The 22,475-nt window shown below is 34.3% G+C and overlaps 1 protein-coding gene and 1 long non-coding RNA gene across 2 annotated transcripts; one reads left to right on the top strand and one right to left on the bottom strand.

Annotated features, from left to right (window-relative positions):
- Positions 1-2,243: 2,243 nt before the first annotated feature.
- Positions 2,244-7,070, bottom strand: LOC142632290 (uncharacterized). The gene is made up of 3 exons (XR_012843777.1): positions 6,942-7,070; positions 5,010-5,121; positions 2,244-2,307 (listed from the first exon to the last, which is right to left on the bottom strand). It is a non-coding gene; the product is annotated as an uncharacterized LOC142632290 (long non-coding RNA).
- Positions 7,071-8,477: 1,407 nt separating this feature from the next.
- LOC142632771 (uncharacterized) lies at positions 8,478-10,728 on the top strand. Its single transcript, XM_075807115.1, has 2 exons — positions 8,478-8,588; positions 9,365-10,728. Exon 2 carries the CDS (start codon positions 9,436-9,438, stop codon positions 10,726-10,728), a length of 1,293 nt encoding a protein of 430 aa, XP_075663230.1. The 5' UTR covers positions 8,478-8,588; positions 9,365-9,435.
- The last annotated feature ends 11,747 nt before the right edge of the window (positions 10,729-22,475 follow it).

Genomic DNA, 22,475 nt, shown 5'->3' with positions numbered 1-22,475 from the left:
ATATATAAAATTAATCTAGTCAAATATATTTGTTTGTCTTCCTTGATGTACCTCATTTAGTTTCCAAAAATAAACGCCTTCCATTCTAAACTTGAAACTACATATTCAATTCCTGAATATCCTTTGTTTTGGGAGGTAAGGGAAAGAGATTGAATCTATGTCATGATTCTCCACAGATATCAAATCTGGATGCTCTTAGATAGCTAAGAAGCTTCTCATCAAAAGAAAGCTTGGAATTACTTTCAATGTTCTTGATGCCACCCTACCACCATTGGAGTAACAATGTAAGCATTTTGTATCTTGTTAAATACAATGAAAACTACAGGTTTTAGAGCTTTCTAAATATAATAAAGTTTTAGCCCAATGGGAGGGGGAAGCAGTTTAGAGATGTTTTATTATCTTTTCCAATGGTACTTATTAAAAAATGATCTTTTCCAATGGTATTCAACAAGCGATTGATTTCAAGATTAAAAACCTTAGCTTCATAGCTTAGTAGTCTCTAACATTTAGTCCAATTGTCTCATGCAACTCAACCTTGTGTCAAAAGCTATGGTCCAATTTTAACTCAAGGGATGCAACTTCCAAGAATTAAACTTTTTCACAATGTAAAGTGGGATGACCAGTCATGGTATTTTTACACAACAATAGCTGTGAGTAAGAGGCATTAACAAAGTTTGAATGGCTAGAACATTCTTGTTGTTTTCTCACATCACACTGAAGTTTGAAGAAAGGTGACGATAACACTAGAATCATTCTTAGATTCGCTCACTCACACAGAACAACAATGTTGGAGGTTTGGAGGTGGATGGAAAGTATTATGTTGAGGAGATCAGGTGGTGCAATTCTACAAGTCCTTATACCAAGAATCAAAGGACTGGAGACATTTGTTGATGGATTAGATTTAAATGTTATAGATGAGAATGATAATCAATTGAAAGAAAGTTTGAAAGGGAAAAGATTATTCCGGTGTTGAACGAATTGAAGGGAGACAGAGTCTCGAGTCCAAATGGTTTTACTATGGCGTTCTTTCAACAATGTTGGAAGGTTGTGGAAGCAGATGTCATGGCTGTGCTGATGAATGTCTGGACAGTGAGATTAAGAGCCATATTCCAAGGGTGATTTGTAGGCTGGATATCAAAAAAGCTTATGATCATATTAACTGGGATGTCTTACTCTACCCATTGGGAAGGATGGGGTTTAGAGAGAGATGGAAGGGTAGGATTTGAGCCTGCATATCTATTGCTCACTTCTCAATTTCAGTAAACAGTTCCCCTTCAGGCTTTTTTAATAGTTCCCTGGGCTACAACAAAGCAACCCATTATCACCATTGCTCTTTATTCTAGTTATGAAGTTATTAAGTAGGATGTTGAAGAGAATTGAGGAGAGCGGCGGCCGCGGGGGGGGGGTGGATGGTTGGCTGTGTTATATTACTAGTTTTGGGGTAAGGCAAGCTACAACAACAGGGCTTTATATATCTCATGTTTTATTTGTTGACTAGAGGCAAGCCCAAAGGGCTCTTCTTTAGAATGGTTTCCTACATTATCAAATATATGTGTCAAAGAATAGTGTTGACTTAATTTGAAGTTGTTACAGGGTTGAAAGAAAATCTAGGTAAGAGTGAAGTGGTCCCAATAGACAATGTAGTTATCGTGGCAGAGCTAGCAGACATTCTATGTTGTAAAATTGGGAGTTTGCTGATGATCTATATGGGGATACATTTTGGCGCTTCCTAGAAGGTAGAATCTGCGTGGAATCCTATTTTAGAGAAGATGGAGCGTCGATTGTTTAGTTGGAAGAAGCCTTATTTTTCTAGAGGTGGGAGGCTAACGCTGTTAAAAAATACGCTCTTGAGTTCACCAACATATTATTTCTCTCTAACCCATATGCAATTTAGTCACCTAACAAGTTTGTGAAGTAGACCGAGAACAAAAGCAAAGTCAAGTTAAAACATGCTTACTTTTACTTCTTTGTGCTTCAACTCCCCATTAAAAGCCTAGATAATTGATGATAGAGATTTCTCTCTAGGGGAACCTTTTTATCCTAAAAAAAAGTGTTCAACTTGATTCATTATCACTGATTTAATTTTCCTGTCTAAGAGCAAAGTAGAATGAGAAAAGGAGATAAGAGAGAGCACCGCAAAACATACACCATATAGTTTAGACTTAAATGAAGACATAATTTCATAATGCTTAATCTCCAAACTTGCAAGCATAGCAAGAAACAAGTCTCATATTATAAACTTACCAAAAAAATAAAAGATAGAAGCCATGCATCATCCTATTTCTCTTCTTTTCATCAGCGATTTTCCTAACAGTGATTATGAAATAGAAAATGAAACAAAAAGGAAAAAGAAGTAATCAAAGTTCAGAAGAAAGTAAACTAAGACAAGTCTATATCAAGTTGTTTGGACGTTTTGAAATGTGCATTTCCAGGTGATTTAGAACTACTTGTGCAACAAATCTAAGTTTAACTCAAGAAAACAAAAAAGGTTTTGCAACTTCAGTTTCTCTTTATGTTGGCTGTTGCTCTATTGCTACCAACAATTTGTGTATCTATGAGCCTATTTACCATCAGCTTTAGCTTTTAGCTTTTAACTTTTTATGTACAGTTTTTTAAAACCTCACTTTTTCCCACCTTTTATCACTTTTTCATATTTTTCAAGATATAAGTATACTTTAACACACTTTCAGCAAAAAGTTTTTAGCAAAAAACTATAAGTTATTTCCAAACGAACATATATATATATATATATATATTTCAACTATGCTCTGCCAAGTTTTAGACCCCGTCCGTTTGGAGTGAAAATAGGGGGGATGGAAAACAAATGGAGGAAAATAAGATGGAAATTAGTATTTTCTACTGTTCGTTTGGAGAGAAAAAATGGGAAGGATGGAAAACCTAGAAGGAAAATTTTCCTCCCGGGCCCACATATATTTTCCTCCCAAATTGGGAGGAAAACGTTGGGGAGAAAAGTGGTCCTCTCCCCAACGTTTTTTTTTTTTTCCCAACGTTGGACCTGAACGTTCTTCTTTTCTTTTCTTTTTTTCAACGTTCAGGACCTGAACGTTCTCTTTTTTTTTCAACGAACGTTCTCTCTTCTTCTTCTTTTTTTAACGTGACTTAATCTAATTTTTACATTATAATAATAAAAATAATAATATAAATTTATATATATGATGTGATAAATTTTATATTATGTAATGAGTACAAATAAATTTATTTCTTACATATTATGTAACAAGGGTATAATAGTCAATTTATATAAATTACATTTTCCATCCTTTCATTTTTTTCTCCAACCGAACAAAAGAGTTTTCCACCCTCCCACTTTTCCACCTCTCCAACCGAACACACAAGAGGGAAAACTAAAATATTTTTCATCCTCCCACAATTTTCCATCCTCCCACTTTTCCACTCCTCCAACCGAACGGGCCCTTACTCTGAACCATTTGGGTGGAGTAAACTTTTAGACTGAATTAAACTCTTTAACAATTTTAATGGAGGTATTTCATTGACCAGAAATAGCTGTTGAAAAAACACACAAAAGAAGGTGCAAAGGAAATGATACGAATAGAAATATATGACAAAGCCAGTAGCAAGTCAACATGCTATGAATCAGCAATATTAACAACACTCACATAGATCTACAAGGCCTTTCACACCAGATTAATGATCCAGAACCTCCACTATACCCACAAATAACACAAGCATCCTCAAACACATATCATCAAAGCAAACATTACTATTTTTATTTTTTTATCTAGTATAAGGATATCAACAGATTAGTTTAAAATCCAAATTCATTCCAATAAAATCATATCCAAAACATACTAAAATATTTGATGGTTAAGATCAATTACAAAACCCAAAACTAATTGTAAACCAAACAAACTCATTTTTTTAGTATAGGGGTGCCTAAAAGCATAATATACCTCTAAATAGCTCCTAAGTTGCATTCCAGACACTTGGTTCTCTTTCTCTTTAAAAGATATGCAAAGATGGGACAACTATGGATGTCAGCCAACGGTTCTACACAGTAACTACGGAACATACCATTGCTAATTAATACTGGACGCCAAGAATATTCATTTAGAATAAAATTTGAAACCCTAACGCTAGGTTCATACCAAGATATTACAACAAAATAACAACAATCCATCATATGAAAAACACCCAACAACACCATGAATCAGAATGACAATAACATCAGGATCAAATTCGTAGTAAATCATATAAGAAAAAAAAGCAAAGTAAGTGAAGAGGTACCAATTGCAAGAATTAGAACATCCCAGAAATTTTATTTTATTTTATTTACATCAATGTGATAATTTCACTTCTTTCTTGTTCTTTATTCATTTTTTTTTATATAAAAGTGTTTTCAAAGAGTGTTTTTATGTCTTTTTTTATTCTTTGCTGATTATTTTGATGAAGGAATATCAAACCTGTTAAATTTTAATTAAAATTTTCTATGACTAGACAATGACACAATCTTCAGAAATCTACCGTTGACAATAAAAAATCAATATAAATCATTGCTGTATGAGCGAAGTTATAATCTTCAAACAAGAAGAAAGCTTAAACTTCCATAACAATAGGAAAAGATATTTAACTATGAACTTCTTTCTTAGTTATTTTTTAAAATAAATAGGCTTTCAAAAAAGTAACCCAGCCCACATCCAGTTCTTTAAACTTTACAAAAAATGAGACCCATCAACCCAAAAAAAAAACTCATAATTAAAGTTTTGATTTTTATTTCTCCTTTTTTTATTATCCTGTTTTCCTTAGCAAGTAAACAGAGTAAAGATTAGACTAAGGGCTCTTTTTCAACAGAGAGAGTAAATGCAAAACTATTTGAATGAGAAATAACCCAAAAGAGACAAAAGCAACGCCATAAAAACAGAAAAGAATGAGGAAATAAAAGATAAAAAGATATTCTTATATATGTGTCCACGATAATCACTGGGAAATGATGAAAAGGACTTAGAACTCTAGAAATTATATTATTTAACCTGAAAAAAAGCATTCTGAACAAAAATATCCCAATATCTCCAGTTGCACATGCTTCATTCTTAAGCAACTGTTGATGAAGATACTTGGCACAATTTTACAACCACCCCTTACCTGAAAAGCTATTGGATTTACATGAGTACAAATAACTCAATAACAATTACTCCACAAAGATAAGATATAAGTTTCAACAAGATTGGAACAGGTCCATGCTTTGTGCGAGAGAAATTTAAAAGAATTACTCTTAGGATAAGAAAAACACCCTTGGCAAAAAACTAAGATGTAAGAGAGCTATCTTTCTTAAACATGAAATTCAGAATCCATTCTGCAAGCCCCTACAACAAAATGTTGATTAAAAGCATGCGCAAAGAAGAGAAATCCTAAGTTGGGTCTTCATTACGTTGGATCATAAATGATGTTCTTCTCCCCTTTTCAATTCAGAAGAGAGCATGAGTACATGCTGGTGGGGGGAGGGGGGGGGTGCATGTAGGATATGATGAGCCTCAACAAATCCTATCATCTACTTAACTATCTTCCAAAAATAAAGATGTAACTTACAATGTTCAATACTCAAAATTTTGGTTGAATTTTTAAGTACTCAAATGTGGACCTTGTTATTGCAACCCAATAGAAACTGAGACCATGCAATAGGTGCTTATCCTCACCATCCAAAAAGTATAGACTTCATAGCCATAGCACTTCCAGCATGACCATAAAGTTAACCAAAGACACAGAGTAGAGTTCACAATTAAGGTAGACCTTCAAAAAGGCACGATACAGAAGATGTATAGGCTGTCAAGACCCAATTATGATGTTGACCCACAAAAAGAGATATCACATCATCAAACATTTTTGGAAACAGTTATTATGAGTGGATAGAATGACATAACATGCACATGGTACTGTCATCCACTGGTAAGTCTAGATAAAGATTAGATTCTGAAATCAGTATCATTACCAGGAAGAAAATTAGAAGGATAAAAGGTGTATCAATTAGAAATGCCTAAGCACCCAACAAGACAAAAAGACAAAAGAGAATCTAAAGCTTGAATAATGATGGAACATGAGTTCTTTTTCTAAAAGCTAATCATTATGAGAAGGACAACAAGGAAGACCTTCATCCTTCATGATATAAAAATTATATTTAATATGCGTTAAGGCCTAAAATCCCGGTTATGTGTTAGAATCACGCCTTAAAGACATACGGGTATGGCAATGGGATGAGACTAAGCACCACACCTCTTTTCATTTACACCTATAGGCGCAAAAGGATGACATAAACTATCTATAGAAAATATTGATCTCTAGCTCAAATGGCACCTCCATCCTCTGTAAGAACACACTGAAGGGTGGGTTCAAGGCACACCGTGTATGTGCATGCGTGCGCTTCAACACACACCTCATGGTGTTTCCAATGGAGATGCTCAAGGTTCAAATCTTCCCTACCCATTGTTGTAAGTATCAAATTAATATAAACATATACACACACAGACAAACTACCAGGGTTGGATCCTAGGTTTTGCTGACCCAGATATGAAGTCCCAAACAGCTTTGAAAGTACATTTATAAAAGACAAAGCCTAAAGATTAACACTAAAAGAAATTTACAAACAAATGAGATACTAGAGTAACATCTATCGCTTGTCCTTCATTGCAGAAAATAGTGCACTTATATTCAAAGTTAATTACAAGTCTCAATTTCAGAGTTCTGGAATTCATTCCAGTTTTCAAAACTTTGGAGTTTGGAATGGAAACTTAAAACTACAAACAATGAATAACAACTAGCAATGGAACTGTTAGTTTTTTTTTTTTTTTTTTTGATAAGTAGAGAAATATTTTATTGAACAATCAACAGGTTTAATCATAGTAATTATCATAGTAACTGAATTCTTAAAAAACAAAAAACACAACTAATTGAAGAGGTGGGAGGCTAACCTTAAAGAAAGCAGAGAGCTATACTCCACCAATTCAAAATCAAAGAAAAAACCCATTTATGAACTGTTGTTTCCCTGTCTCTCTCTCGCACTCAATTTATTACCATACAAATGGTGGGTTTTTTAACCTGTGCTATAGTTCAGTATTTCTCCAAACGCTGAGTTTTAAACTTTTGTCCTGTATATGAAAACATATTATTTGGGCTTGCAATATTGGGCTTTTCATATCTGCCCAAAAAAAAAAAAAAAAAAAAAAAGGGGGTAAAATCTATAAAATGAGAGGATTCAAGTTACACTTATATAATTCTAAGTAATGTTACATCACTCAATATTTTTTAATTGGATACGAATTTTGACAAATACACCGTTAGATTACATTATTTTCGTATATTCTCTATGCTTGAAAATTTTCATGGTAATCAAAAATTAATAGTCATGTCATCAATCAATTATTTAAATTCAAATTCTTGTAATTTAAAATAATGCATAAAAGATGAGTTAATAAATTGAATAGTAAATAACATCCAATTGACATGAAAATTGGCAAGAATGTTAAAAACATATAAAAACATGTACTGTAACGGTGAGATTTTCAAAATATGAATTCTATAACAAATTATTGAGTGGTGTAATATTGCTTAGAGTTACATCAGGTGTAACTTAAACCCAACTCAAAATGAAAAATGACTGCACAAATTATTTGGTAATTTGGATTTCACTCATGACTCGCCCAATAGTTTTGCCTTCATTTCCCAACCAAATCCAATATTGGGATCCCAAATGAGTAGTACTCTACCAAACAAATAATGTTACAAAACAAATTATTTTACAACATTTTTACAAACTGTTATTATGACAAATTCTTAATAGTTCTCGTATGAGTCCACTATTGACATCACTTTTTCACTTTCTTATTTTGTAAAATAGTTTGTTGTTGTAGTATTTTCCTTAACAAATTTGCTCTTAACCCTCACTTACAACTATAGCACAACCTGTCACCGCATCAATCATATGGCTCAATACTGACATTGCTTTTTCACTTCTTATATTTGTAAAATAGTTTGTTGGTGTTGCATTTTCTTTACTGAATTTGCTCTTAGCCCTCACTTACAACTATAATACAACCTGTCACCACATAAACCATGCTAAGATTGAAAAAAGAGTAATGTTGCGTCTATAATATTTTCACAAGAAGTATTGAATGACAAGTTTTACAAGTTTTAATATTGATCATTACTTACATCACTTTTTTATCCACTAATTACGGCTACACCTCAGATTTGCTGCAAAAGTTAGTTAGAAAAGTTAGTTAAGTGGATGGGCGCCGCAAACATACAAACAGACAAACAAACCGTTATTTTAAGGAAACTACATAGACAAACAAACACCTATATCCATGCAACGCCATTCATTCCAATCTCTTTGTTTCATCTCCCTCCATCATCCCAAACTCTCTCTCTCTCTCTCTCTCTCTCTCTCTCTCTCTCTGCCATTTTCATTTTCTTAAGTTTCATCTCATACCCTTCAAAGATTAGCCAGAAGATTAACAACGGGGCTGCTGATTACCAAGCCATCTGGGCTAGTTGGCTGGAACCAGCAGTCTCTTTGGAACTTTGAGGCTTCTTGCTAAGTTCTTCCACTAAAACATGTGTGTAACTCTCTATTTCTATTCATTCTTTCTTTCCATGATACCTTACATGTCAATGAAGCATCATGTTGATTGTTTTTTTTTAATGTTTGGTTTCATTAATTTTACTTCAGACTTTTAATATTCTTGGAATACTCTTATTGTGAAATCTGTATATATAAGCCATAGCTTGAAGTTTATTCATATGTCAGTTTTAATACATCAAATAAACATGTGAATTCTTTCACTTTTATGAGATCAGAGAATTGTGTTTACTTCCAAAAATATGAATAAATTTATTCCTGAGACCCTACAATTTTTCAATTGTATGCAAAGTGAGAGACATTAGGCTAAGGCTTTAATGTGGACAGAGAGAACCTATAATCCATTATGATCAATTTTGGATAACACAGTAACTGTTTCATGGTTCCACACCCAAAAAAAAAAAATTCTGTTGACAACATGAAACATCGAGGTAATGCAAAACGTGAAACAAATTGTGGGGAAAATAAGAAGAATCCCACCATTTTATCTGCACATACGTATGTGAATGCAAGTGAGATAGGAATGTGTGCATCATGCATTTATGAATATGTATGGATGTATGTTTGTTATCTATGTGCCATGTGGAAGAATAATTTTATCTACATGCTTCTTGTTGGGTCTTTGTTGATTGCAAAAAATTTCGGGCAGTCCTTGGTTTATTAATCTGTAGTAGTTTACTCTATTAATCTGTATAAATTTGCATTGAAAATGTGCAACTTTTTCATCACCCCTTTTTCCTATTGCTTTCACAGCACGAGCTCCAGTGATTTTGGATGATTGAGGACCTTTGAAGCCTGAATCAATTAATCAGACATTTTATATCATGAAATCTGGAGATGAAGGTGGAACTATTAGAGATTTGGGGACGCAACCTACCTCCATTTTTCATGAAGGTGATCATTCTATCCCTGGCAAAGCATTAGTCTACTCATCATCATCATCTTTTGCTTCTGAAACTTCATTGGATGACCTCTTGGAACTAGATGCAAATACAGTCAGTATGTTACCTGCAGACACTACTCACACCCCCGAACTCATTCAGAACAATGGCATAGGACCTTCGGAGCTAGACTCTAAACAAACATTATTAGCTGTGGAACCTGGGCATTGGAGCAAAGTTGATAGTGATTTGATGCCATGTTCAGCTAGATCCCTTGGTAAAGCAGATTCCTTTCCTAGAAAAAGCTCAAGTCGCTCATCATCATCATCATCATCATCATCTGCATCTGAATCATCAAATCAGGCAATATTGGCTATGGAACCAGAAAATGGGAGTAGTACAAACAGTGATCTGGGGATGCATCCTGGTACCGCCATTGGTGAAGCTGATCTCTCTACCCCAACCAAACAGCTAGAGCCCTTATTATCATTATCATTATCAATGTCATCCTCATCCTCTGAATTATCAACTGAAGATCCCTTCGAAATTAGTGCAAAAGCAACTGGTGAGTCCCCTGCAGGCACTGTAGGTCCCCCGAGCCTTTCCAAGGACACTCAATTAGCTTCAAATCATAACGACAAGGATATTCCAGCTAGCTCTATGCCCAATCACGAACAATCTAGTCATGGATCAGCAGGGCAGCCAACTGCACAAGTAGTGTCTGGCCGAAGCACTGAATTGGGCTTAACCAATAAGTCATCAACACAATTTCTTCCAGTGCAGGTAATGGAGCGACCTAGTGATCATGCTTCCTCTCAATACAGGATTCCATCTTATGTGTTTGCTAGGACTAAATCTACAGCTCCACTAGAATGGAGTACCAATTCCAATGAATCTTTGTTCAGCATTCACACGGGGAACATGAGTTTCACAAAAGAACAATTCAACTGGCTTGTTAAATCTGGTGAATTAGTCATGACTGGTCCGTTAATGGATATCTCAAATAACCAGACTCCAACCAATAAATCAACTGAAAACAGCCCAAAAAAGGCTACTTTGGAAGAGGTTTCAGGAGTTACTGAAACAAAAGCTGCAAAAACAATGAGGGAGATTATAACGGAAAATGAGGCACATTCTCGTAAAGAAAGTCGGTCTCTTATTGAGGACGCATCTCATTCACCTAGACTCTCTCATCGTTCAGATGGGGGTGCAAAATCTTTTGCTTTTCCAATGTAAGCTACCTCACTCTCAATTCTCAGCCTAAATTAGCCACACACACAAAATCTAACAGTTTTATGCATAAATAATTACATGGGTGCTTTGCTTGTGTTAAAACTACCTGACATGTCACTTTTGGTAAATTTATAAGCTTTTTTGGGTCTTTAAGATTGTGAATCCAACTTGCTTCTTGAATTAATAGCTGAATTCCTCTTCTTGTATAAAGATTGTCAGGGGATGTGGATAAAGGTTGTTCTCCAAAGGTAGGCCTACATGGGAAATACCAAGAGTCAGGATCACAGCCACAAACTCCCAAAGAAACATCGAGTGCAGCTGAGACATCTAAAGCTCCCCCAAATGCTCAAAACAGATGGTTCCCATGCTTCTCTTGTTGCTCAATCTGATCTTAAGGACACTCAGTTATTTAACTCTGTCACAGGCTTGTATATCTGTTCAGTATAGTTGCATAGTTTCAAACACTATAAGTTGTGTTAAAAAATGCAGTTTTTTTTTTTTTGGAGTGGGGTGTAGCCTTACAATTGCTTTCTTCTTATTGATTAGTTTACATGGCGAATCAATAACTCCTATATGGGGATTCAGATACATTCTCTTAATGTGTCATACTTGAGGTCAGTTTGTCTAACTACTAGGTGAACCAGGAGGAATCAATTGAAGCAATGGTTAAGGAATCTCCAGCCAAATATTTGTCTAATGGTGGATTGGGATTTCTGAATACAGCTTCTGTTGTTGTTTGTTGTACTTTCTTTTCCATGATCTTCAGATCATTAGATAGATAATAGTGAAATTAGTGTCCATGGTTCATTTATGTCTTCTGTTTTCTCTTCTCTTTATCAGTTACATTGATGGGGTAAGGATAATTAGAAGATTTATGCATACTGAAACCTTGTTGAATATTGAGATCATTCATCAGATAAATTATAATTGTGTTCTCGTTTGATTAATTTTGTAATTAGAATTATATAATTAGATAATCGTGGATTATTTTCTTCCTACTTTCCATTTGTGTGCTTTTGTCTGAATTTGGCTTTGAAAGCTTTGTATTCAAGATTGTTAAGGATTTACCGTCCAATATTAACTTCTAGGGGGGAGTTGTGGCTAGATGTAAAATAGCAAAGCCTCATAGCCTTCTCAAGTTGACACAATTAAGGTGCTTTGCCATCCACTCATAATGATGACAACAATGACAACCACGGCCATTGCTTAAAATGAGTTATACATGTTCCCATAACCATTGTCCATCCTGAATTGTTGTTTCTAAAACTCAATGATGTCATCGAATTTTGAAACGAAAATTATAGTCTACGTAGCTAAGGCCTAAGGTTTTCATTCCACCGAGAAAAGGAAAACAACAACACATCAAAAGCACCAATAATATATAGAAAAATATGATTGAAACTAGCACAAATAAAGTTTGGTAATATTCAATAATTAAAATCATTAAGGTTTGTTCACAAATATTGCTAAGTGTCCATTACCAATCCAATTTTAGTACGCAATCACATAAGTAAACACATAAACTATCCAATTGGAAGCTTTAGAAAAAAGTTTGATTAATAAAACTCTCTTTAGACGATTATATTCATCAACTGTTCCAACGATTTAGTATAGAAAATAATAACTCTGCTAGAAAAAACTCAAGAACCTATTCTAACAATAAGAAAATTCATTCAAGAATAGACTTATGAAATAATTAGCAATTAAATATCAATCTAACAAAATGATTATGAAAAGAGATGAAATGGCTTCAATAATCAAAATGAGGAAAACATGTTTGGATTGGTAAGTGGACAACTTACAACATTGAGATTCATGCCTAACCCTAGCTTAAGTTTTTAGACTTCCATATAAAATAGAAACTCTCAAGAATTGACAAAAATAAGGTTTACCAACAGCAAAACACATGCGTCCAAAACCCTAAAACACATGCTTCCAAAAAAGGAAAATAAAAATGCCAATTCCCGCTTTTAACAGTGGGTTAACTTCCAAGTCGGTTTTGTCCTTGAAAACAGTAGGTTTTGGTAAACTACAAATTTTTAAATCTTCAAGTCCTCTTTCTGTGGCCGCAAGAATTGGATCAATCTAACATTAGAGTAAAAGTGATATGACCAAAATAATGAAATACCAAAATTGGTCAAAATATTTCCATATTAGTATTTTTTTCCCAACTTTGGTTTGAACAAATTTATCTCTTTCCTTTTATATTTCCATATATCTTAAATTGGAAATTGCTAGTTTATAGGTAGGTTGATTCAAACCTAACTGATTACTACTTGAAATGGAAACTGTAAGTTTCTTTAGATATGTCAAACCAAAGACTCAAATAAATAGTTTAGCAAATTTCAAATTGGAATCTGTGAAAGATTTTGGTTATTATTGGGGGTATGATGAAATTTTCCTTCTAAGAAATAATATGGCAAGCCATGCTGGCATTTGAAATAAGTAAAAAGAAAATCAAATTTATGCATCATATTTACACAAAAAATCAATTAATGTCTTTTAATGTCTTTGCTTAATGATAAAGATATATTCACCATTGATGTTGTCCAATTTTGTCACGAAAATTGTAGTGTAGAAAAGGTTGTCGTTCCACCGAGAAAAAGAAAACAAGAATACATCAAAAGCACCAATAATATATAGAAAAATATCATTGAAACCATGATAAAGAAAGTTTGGTAAAATTCTATAATTAAAATCACCATGGCATTAGGTTTTGTCCACTAATATTATTAAGCATCATCTACCAATTCAATTTAGTACACAATCAAGTAAGTAAACATATAAACTATCCAAATAGAAGATTTGAAATAAGCTTTATTAATAGAACTCTATTTGGTCGATTATATTTATCAATTATTCCAACAATTTAGTTTATAAAATAATAACTTTGCTAGAAAAACCCAAGAACATCGCATACCCTAGAGGCAATTTTATGGAAAAAGTAATATCTAACAAGATTACCACATTTTTCTAGAGAGTGTATAAAACTCTATTCTAACAATAAGAAAATTCCAAAATAGACTCATGAAAGAATTAGAAATTAAACACCAATCTAACAAAACAATTATGAAAAGAGAATAATTGATTTCGATAATCAAAACATGAAACACATGCTTGGATTGAATAGTAAACAACTTACAATACTGGAGATTCACCCCTTACCCTAACTTAGGTTCTTAAGCTTCTATAGAAAATAAAAACTCTCAAAAAGTTGATAAAAATAAGGTTTTCCAGTAGCTAAAAATGTGGTTGCCCTTGTATCCCTTTAATATTTATAACATTCAAAACCCTAAATCCCCATTTTTCAACAGTGGGTTAACTTTCAGGTCAATTTTGGCATTGAATACGGTAGATTCTGAAGTTTTGGTAAACTACAAAGTTTTAGATATTTAAGTCATCTTTTCGTGGCAGCAATAATCCAAGTCAATCTAATATTGGAGTAAGAAGATATGGCCAAAATACCAAAATTGGTCAGAATATTTCCATACCAGGATTCTTCCATCTTTGGCTCAAACGAATTTCTCTCTTTCCTTTTTTGTTTCAACACGTCTTTGACTCATTAAATTCTTCAAAAAAACCTTCTCAATTGATCTTCACCCTTGGATTCTCTTGGCTTCATGCCTGCATGCTTGGCTCATAGTTTTAATTTCCTACAATAGAAAAATACATGTAATGAGTATATTTTAGAGAAACTTGCAAACTCTTATATTTACATGTAAGTGTGGGATAAACACAAAATAAATGTGATAATGCCCACCAAAATTAAAATAATATTGTACTTTCAAGCTATTATCAACCATGAATCGAATGCTATATGTTTATTTTATAGGTAAGTTGATTTATACGTATAGCATTCGTTTTATTGTGAATATATCTTTATCGTCAAGCAAAGACATTGATTTTTTGTGTAAATATGATGTATAAATTTTATTTTATTTTTACTTATTTCAAATGCTAGCATGGTTTGATATTTAGTGATTATAGTGGGGTACACTGTATCTAAATAAAGTTATGTTCCACAATATTTAATGTGTGTGTGTTTGTATATGGTGGTGATATCATTAGTGAACTATGGATTGTGTAAATTAGGAATTTATGTATTATTAAATTTATATTTTAATTCTTCTAACAAAATAAATTATATTTTTGAGTATTTTGTTATTTGGTATCTTATCTATAATCTATAAAATATATAAAACTGAAAATGTTTGACTATTTGTTAACCTCGTGATATATTGTCATAAACTTTTAAGGCCTCACAATTTTACACGTCAATATTCATATATATATATATATATATATATATATATATATATATATATATATATAATTGAGTTTAAATTATATTTCCACACATCTTTGACTTGTTAAATTCATCAAATGCCACTTCTCAATTGATATTGACCCTTAGATTCTCTTGGAGACATGTATGCATGTTTAATTAATTAGTTTTAATCTCCTACAACAGAAAAATTCATGTAATGAAAATATTGTAAAAAAACTTACAAACTCTCGTATTTACGCGTAATGTGGAAATAAACACAAAATAGATGTGATAATGCTTACCAAAATAGCTGTGTACTTTTAAGCAATTATCACTGGGCAACCATATATGAAAAATCACATTTGCATTTACTTGTTTGTATCAAAGTTCAAAGATCCCATAATTTTTATTTGACATAAAAGGATGACACGCACAATGTTTAATTTGCTCTCGGTGGTGCGGTGTGGCAAAATTCCAAAAGCAAGAACAAATAATGATTTAGTTTAATTTCCAAGCTAATGGTCACCTCTTGGGTAGACACATTATAAACTGCACAATATCCCTTGGGCATATAACTGATTACTACTTGCGATGAAAATTGTTAGTTTTTTAGATATGTTAAACCCAACACTCAAATGAATGGTTTAGCAAATTTAAAATTGGAATTTCTGAAAGAGTTGGGTTAATATTGGGGGTATGATGAAATTTTCCTTCTATGCAATGATATATGGATATGGCAAGCCATATGGGCATTTGGAATGAGTAAAAAGAAAATCAAATTTATGCATCATATTTACACAAAAAATCAATTAATGTCTTTGCTTGATGATAAAGATATATTAACAATGAATGAATGCTATATGTTTAAATCAACTAACCTATAAAATAAAATGAAAAGGTCTTGGCAAGTATTTGTGCATAAAATTTTCACAACAAACTATAGTAAAATTCACCACAATTATTCTTGTTGTTGATTTGTAACTTGGCAAAATTGGACTAGAATCGTTAACTTGACTTGACATGGAGAAAAATTAGGTCAATCTATACTTGATCAATTGAAATGTCAGGTCAACCCATACCCAACTGGCTTCGTTTTAAAGAAGACATTTATTAAAAAAAAATTGTTGGTTTTTTAAAATTATTTTTATCTGAAGGTGAAATGCAAAGTTGGATATTCTCTCTTGGTGGAAAGAGAATTATAAATGGTATTTTTATCTCTCTTAATGGTGTGCTATCTCTTAGTTGCTACTTGTGGGGACCCGAGAACCAAGGAAGAATAGAACCGTTGTGACCATCATTCGTTCTTCAGATGGAAGCACTTTAAGCCCAAGGAGTAGGCTCGCCCGAGGATAGGATGGGAAGAGACAAAATACGTCCCAGAAGTCCGAGTGGAGAGAATGGCGTTGAGAAAGAGAGTCAATGTAGTTGAAAGAAGTTTCCTGTGAAAGCTCACCTACTGCCTCCGCATTAAATGATTGGCAACAGCTTTATCAGTTGCATTGATGAGGAAATGACCCCTGAACAGTAGATTCATAGCTAAGCAACTCTTTCTACCACCTTCAACAGAAATCTAACGGGACAAGTGTCCTATGGAAGGCCTAGAAGATCGCAGATGGAAGGCTAGGATGCAAGAAGCTAAGGAGTATATAAAGGAAGAGAACTTCCAAATGCGAGGATCCAAAAAAAATGAAGGAAAAGATATTAGAACAAGAACAGTGAATGAAAGAAAGAGAGAGAACAGTGTATATCCTAGCATAAGAACATCGTCCTCGGGAGAACTTGTAAAGAACCACCAATATACTTAATTTTAACTTCGGTTCATTCCCTTCGTGTCTGAATCTTTGAACTAAGCTCAACTTGTTTTATCCACTCTCTATTAACAAATATTTATTAGTTTGGAGCTAGTGGAGTGGTACGAACTTCACTATTCTAAGTGGGTTTGGGCCGTCAAATTTAGTGTCCTTACACTGCTGAATCAACTTTTAGGATTACTTCATGATAGTTAGTGATTATAGTGACGATATACTATATCTAATTAAAATTATGTTCCACGACATTTAATATATATATATATATATATTTTTTTTTTCATTCGTTTATGGTGATGATATCATTAGGAATTTATATATTAATTAAATTGTATTTTTTATTCTTATAAAAAAAAGAAATTATATTTTTCAGTTTTGTTATTTGGTCTATTATCTATAAATTATAAAATATATAAAATTGAAAACGTTTTACTTTTAGTTAACCTTGTGATATTTTGTCATATAAGCTTTTAAGATCTCACAGTTTTACATGTTAATATTCTATTATATATTTTCAATTGAGTTTAAATTATATTATATATTTAAACATTTTTTTTTTGTTACAAATGAGGGTGTCTAGATATCTTCGAGGATCTGACTATTCTCTCAGGTGTATGCGGTCTCCCTGTCCTACACGCACCAGGGTATTATATTTTCTTTAAATAAGTATAATAAATTTCATATACAAACACAACCATAATAAATACCTATTAGTAATGATCATAATTATATATTTAATAGTTCCATATAAAATACAGTCATCATAAATACTCATTAATATCTATCATAATAATCAAATTCCATATTTATTATATACAAATACAATTATAATAAAGAGAGGAAATTATACTTTGTCCATCTGTAGTTTGCTTAAAAAACACTTCACCTACCTGTGGTTTAAAACTGACATTTTACCTATCTGAGGTTAGCTCCGTTTGTCTCCCATTACCCACCTCATTTAAATATAAAGATAAATTTATATTTTTGTTACATTTTTATGTTTCTCTCTTCTTAAAACATAAAATAAAAAACTAAAAAATCAAGGGAAAAGAAGATCCAAAAGCTAGGTTTTGTAAAAATTAAAACCTAACTTTTAGATCTTCTTTTCATGTTTAAACTTTTAGACCTTCTGTTTTAACACATTAAAAAAAAAAAATTGTCATACAATGAGATATTATTAATTAAGGAGTGAAGAAAGTAGAATTCCAATATCACCATAAAAAAGTCAGAAATAAGAAGAACTGGTTAGTTTCAAGCAGCATCTACACTGTGTACTTTGTACCAACTTAGGCATAATACAGTGTATTTAACCACCTCATGTCCAATATGGATTTTTAATGTATGCATTTTTTTAGTGATATCTATAAAAATTTTGGAGGGGACCTTATGGTGCTGTGCATTTGATCAGCATTTACAGAACTAGGCACAGACACATAGTATTTGCAAAAGTTTCCACTCATCATTTGATTCATTTAAATAGCTTCATACATGAGAGAGAGAGAGAGAGAGAGAGAGAGAGAGAGAAGGGTGGGGGAAACTGTAACATACAAAAGTGACAAGATTACTGTGACCAAATAGTAACTTGGTGGAGTTGATGTCATTTACCCCAATAGGTTTGGTCATAAATTAACCTACATGATATATGACAGTGGATATATAAAAAGCAATCTTACTTCAGTTTTGCAACATCTAATAACACTGGCAGGAAGATCTCTTTGAACTTACAATGAACGAATACAGTCAAACCTCAGCATACCTTGTGACGTAGGACAACCACACTATTTCAATGGAACAAATAAACAACAAAACAAACCTTAGAAGTCAGCACCTAAGGGCCGCTTGGAGTCGGCACCAGTGTAAAAGAAACACACATTTCTTTTTATTATTCTCAAAACTATCTTACAATAATCATAAAAAGTGCTTAAATAGCTAACAATAAAATGTATAAAGAAACTCTAATTATGAAATGCTCGGGCTTGCTTAATTTCAAGCCTAATAACTAACAGGCTCCATCCATAAGGCCACAAGTTGGGTCGTCTTCTTTTTACTTTTCCTCTCATACATGTGTAGAATTGGGGGCTTATACTTGTGTTCGCACCAACTCCCCCGGGTGAGATTGTGTTCGCACTATCTCCCCCGAGTGAGAAGAACTCGACCTCGTCGAGAGGAAATTTGAAGAGGTATGATAGTACTCCAGCAAGTCAGGATTCAGTCGATGTAGCTCATCTCGAGTAATCCATGTGCAATCAGAATCTAGTCGCCCTCGCCACCGAACTAGGAAACGGCGAACTCCTCCATCCTTACTAGAAACAATCTGCTAATCTAAAATAGCATCAATAGATTCTTTATGTGCATAGGGCAGATTTAAGAATAAAGAGGTAGGAATAGGGGCATCAATAGGATCAAGCAAAGGCTCATCAAAAGGGGTATCAAGAATAGCTGTGGGGCTTTTATAAGCAATTAGATCCTCAAAATTAAAGGAGAAGCTAATACCATAATCATGAGGAAGGTCAATGACATATGCATTTAGGCCTATTTGTTTCGATACCTTGAATGGTCTGGCACTACGAGCCTGCAATTTCTTAACGGTCCTAGAGGAAAACCGTTTAGGTTGAATTTGAACCATGACATAATCCCCTACCTGAAACTCTACATGAAGCCGATGAGAGTCAGCATGAATTTTATATTGAGAATTACTTACCTGAATTTTTTTGCGAATCTCATTTGCAGATCATGAATATGTCGTGCAAATGCCTTAGCAGATTCGGAAATCCTAACATGTGGGGACATGGGCAAAAGATCTAAGGGCTTCCTAGATATATATCCATGCACAACCTCAAAAGGATTGGTGCCTATAGACCTATTGACAGAGCTATTATATGTAAGTTGGGTTGTAGGAAGAATTGAATCCCAATTCCGATTTACTTCACCCACTAGACACCGAAGGAGGTTGCCTAGACTACGATTAACCACCTCAGTTTGACCATCAGTTTCAGGATGAAATGTCATGGAAAATTTCAATTTGGTGCCTACTAAATGCCACAAGGTCTTCCAAAAATAACTCATGAAACGAACATCCCTATCAGACACTATAGTTTTGGGAAGACCATAAAGTTTGATAATCTCATCAAAGTAGAGCTTTGCAATCTTAGAAGCATTAGAGGTCTTAGAAAATGGTAGGAAACGAGCCATCTTAGAGAAGCAATCAACAACTACTAGAATAGAATCATGCTTCCTAAAGGTGCGGGGCAAACCTAACACAAAGTCCATACTCACATCCTGCCAAGGGCGATCTGGCACAGGTAGAAGCGTGCACAAGCCAGTGTTTTGCTTACGATATTTGGCTAGTTGACATATACGACACTGACCAACTATCTTGGCAACACCCCTCTTAAGACCAGGCTAATAGAATTGACATTCCACTTCCTCAATTGTTTTATCTTGGCCAAAATGACTGAGGGATACATAACTTGTTGGCCTTGAACAAGTAACCATCTTGAAGTGTATAATCATCTAGGATTAGCCGTGAGGCATTACTTAGGCTAGTGTAGAGCTCCCTAAAATCTGGGCATAACTCATAGTCATCCTTGAGTCATTCAAACCTAGTAACCTTAACACTCATGATTGATAGCAAAGACACCCTTCGACTTAGTGCGTCAGCAGCCTTATTCTCAACTCCCGCCCTATGTTTCACCACAAAGGAGTAGCATTGCAAAAATTCAACCCAACTTCCATGCCTAAAATTCAACTTCTTTTGGGAATGGAGATAGTGCAAAGCTTCATGATCAGAGTAGATAATAGATTCTCGAGACAACAGGTAATGGCGCCAATGCTAAAGAGCTCGAATAATGACATAAAATTCTTTGTCATATGTGGAGTACTTTTGTTTAGCATCATTCAATTTCTCACTAAAATAAGTAATTGGGTGGCGCTCTTGGCTAAGTACTCCCCCTATACCATTACTCGAGGCATCACATTCCACTTCAAAAGGCTTGGTAAAATCATGGAAACACATGATAGGTACCCTAGTCATCTTTTGTTTTACCTCATTGAAAGCCTTACCAGAAGCTTTAGTCCAAACAAACTCCCCTTGTTTCATGCAGTCAGTGATGGGGGACATAATGGTACAAATCCCTTGATGAATCGGCGATAAAAGGAAGTGAGCCCATGAAAGCTCCGAATTTCATGGATATTTTTGGGCTTGGGCCAAGCCACAATCGCTTAAACCTTTTGGGGGTCGATAGAAACTCCCTTAGAGGATACTATGAAACCTAGGAAGATGACTTTATCAATAAAGAAAGAGCACTTCTTGAGGTTGCCATATAAACTCTCCTTCCTAAGGGTAGTACAAACTTAAGTTAAGTGGTCTAAGTGTTGCTCCCTAGACTTATTATAGATGAGGATGTCATCAAAGTACATAACCAAGAATCTCCCCATAAAAGGCTTGAGCACTTGAGTCATCACTCTCATAAAGGTACTAGGAGCATTAGACAATCCAAAAGGCATGACCATCCACTCATATAAACCATCCTTCGTCTTGAAGGTAGCTTTCCACTCATCATCAGAACGAACCCTAATTTGATGATAGGCGCTTTTCAAGTCTATCTTGGAGAAGATCTTTGCTCCAGCCATCATATCCAACATGTCATCCAACCAAGGGATAGGAAAACGATATTTCACAGTGATCTTATTGATGGCACGACTATCAACACACATCCTCCAAGTTCCATCTTTCTTTGGAGTTAAGAGTGCAGAGACTACACAAGGACTCATGCTTTCACGAAAAAAAACCCTTTCTATGTAGTTCTTCTACTTGCCTTTGCAACTTAGCATGCTCTGCAGGGCTCGTCCTATAGTGAGGAAAGTTAGGTAAGGCCGCTCCGGGCACAAAATCTATGTCGTGTTGTATGTCACGCATGAGCGGTAAATGATCGTGGAGTTCCTCAGGGAAAACATCCTTAAATTCCTAGAGCACTGACTTCACTTCTTCAGGTTGCTCCTTACGGGTCTTTCCATGAAGTTCCCTGGCAACTAAGACAAACACAATGGATTCTTGAACTGCTACCCTTTCAAATGCCTTTGGGCTTATGATGTTTAGGCCTTTCGCCTTTGGTACTTCTGTCTTCTTGCTTATGTCGATTGGCTTAGGTTTCAAAGCATTAAGCACAATCTTCTTACCTTCAAACACAAACGAGCAAGAATTGGATTGCCCATAAAGGGTGACATCCAAATCATAAAGCCAAGGTCTACCTAAGATAAGATGCCCTACATCCATTGGAATTACATCACACCATATTTCAGCCTTGTAGGTGAGGAATTGAAGTGGGACAACACATCTTTCTTTTATGGCTATGGAGGAAATCTCCACCCAAGAAACTTTATATGGGTTAAGGTGTGTGGTCAATTTCAAGCCTAGGCGGGAAACAACGTTAGAGGACACTGCATTAATGCAACTCCGACTATCTATAATAACCTTGCAAGTTTTGTCTCCACACTTAGTGTAAGTTTGGAAGATGACACTCCTTCGCCAATCATCAGTGCCCCTCTATTCTGCTAAAGCACACCTTACCACATTCATTCTAGGGATACTAAAGACGCTTTTGGAATCATTAACTTGGGGAGAGATGGTTCTAATGCACACAAGGTAGCTAGGATCATCTTCCCATTCTGCCTCA

The sequence above is a fragment of the Castanea sativa genome, chromosome 4 (genome assembly GCF_040712315.1).
Source record: "Castanea sativa cultivar Marrone di Chiusa Pesio chromosome 4, ASM4071231v1".
Lineage (NCBI taxonomy): Eukaryota > Viridiplantae > Streptophyta > Magnoliopsida > Fagales > Fagaceae > Castanea > Castanea sativa.
The sequence above is the reverse complement of the archived record's forward strand: the minus strand, read 5'-3'. Positions and strand labels throughout refer to the sequence as shown.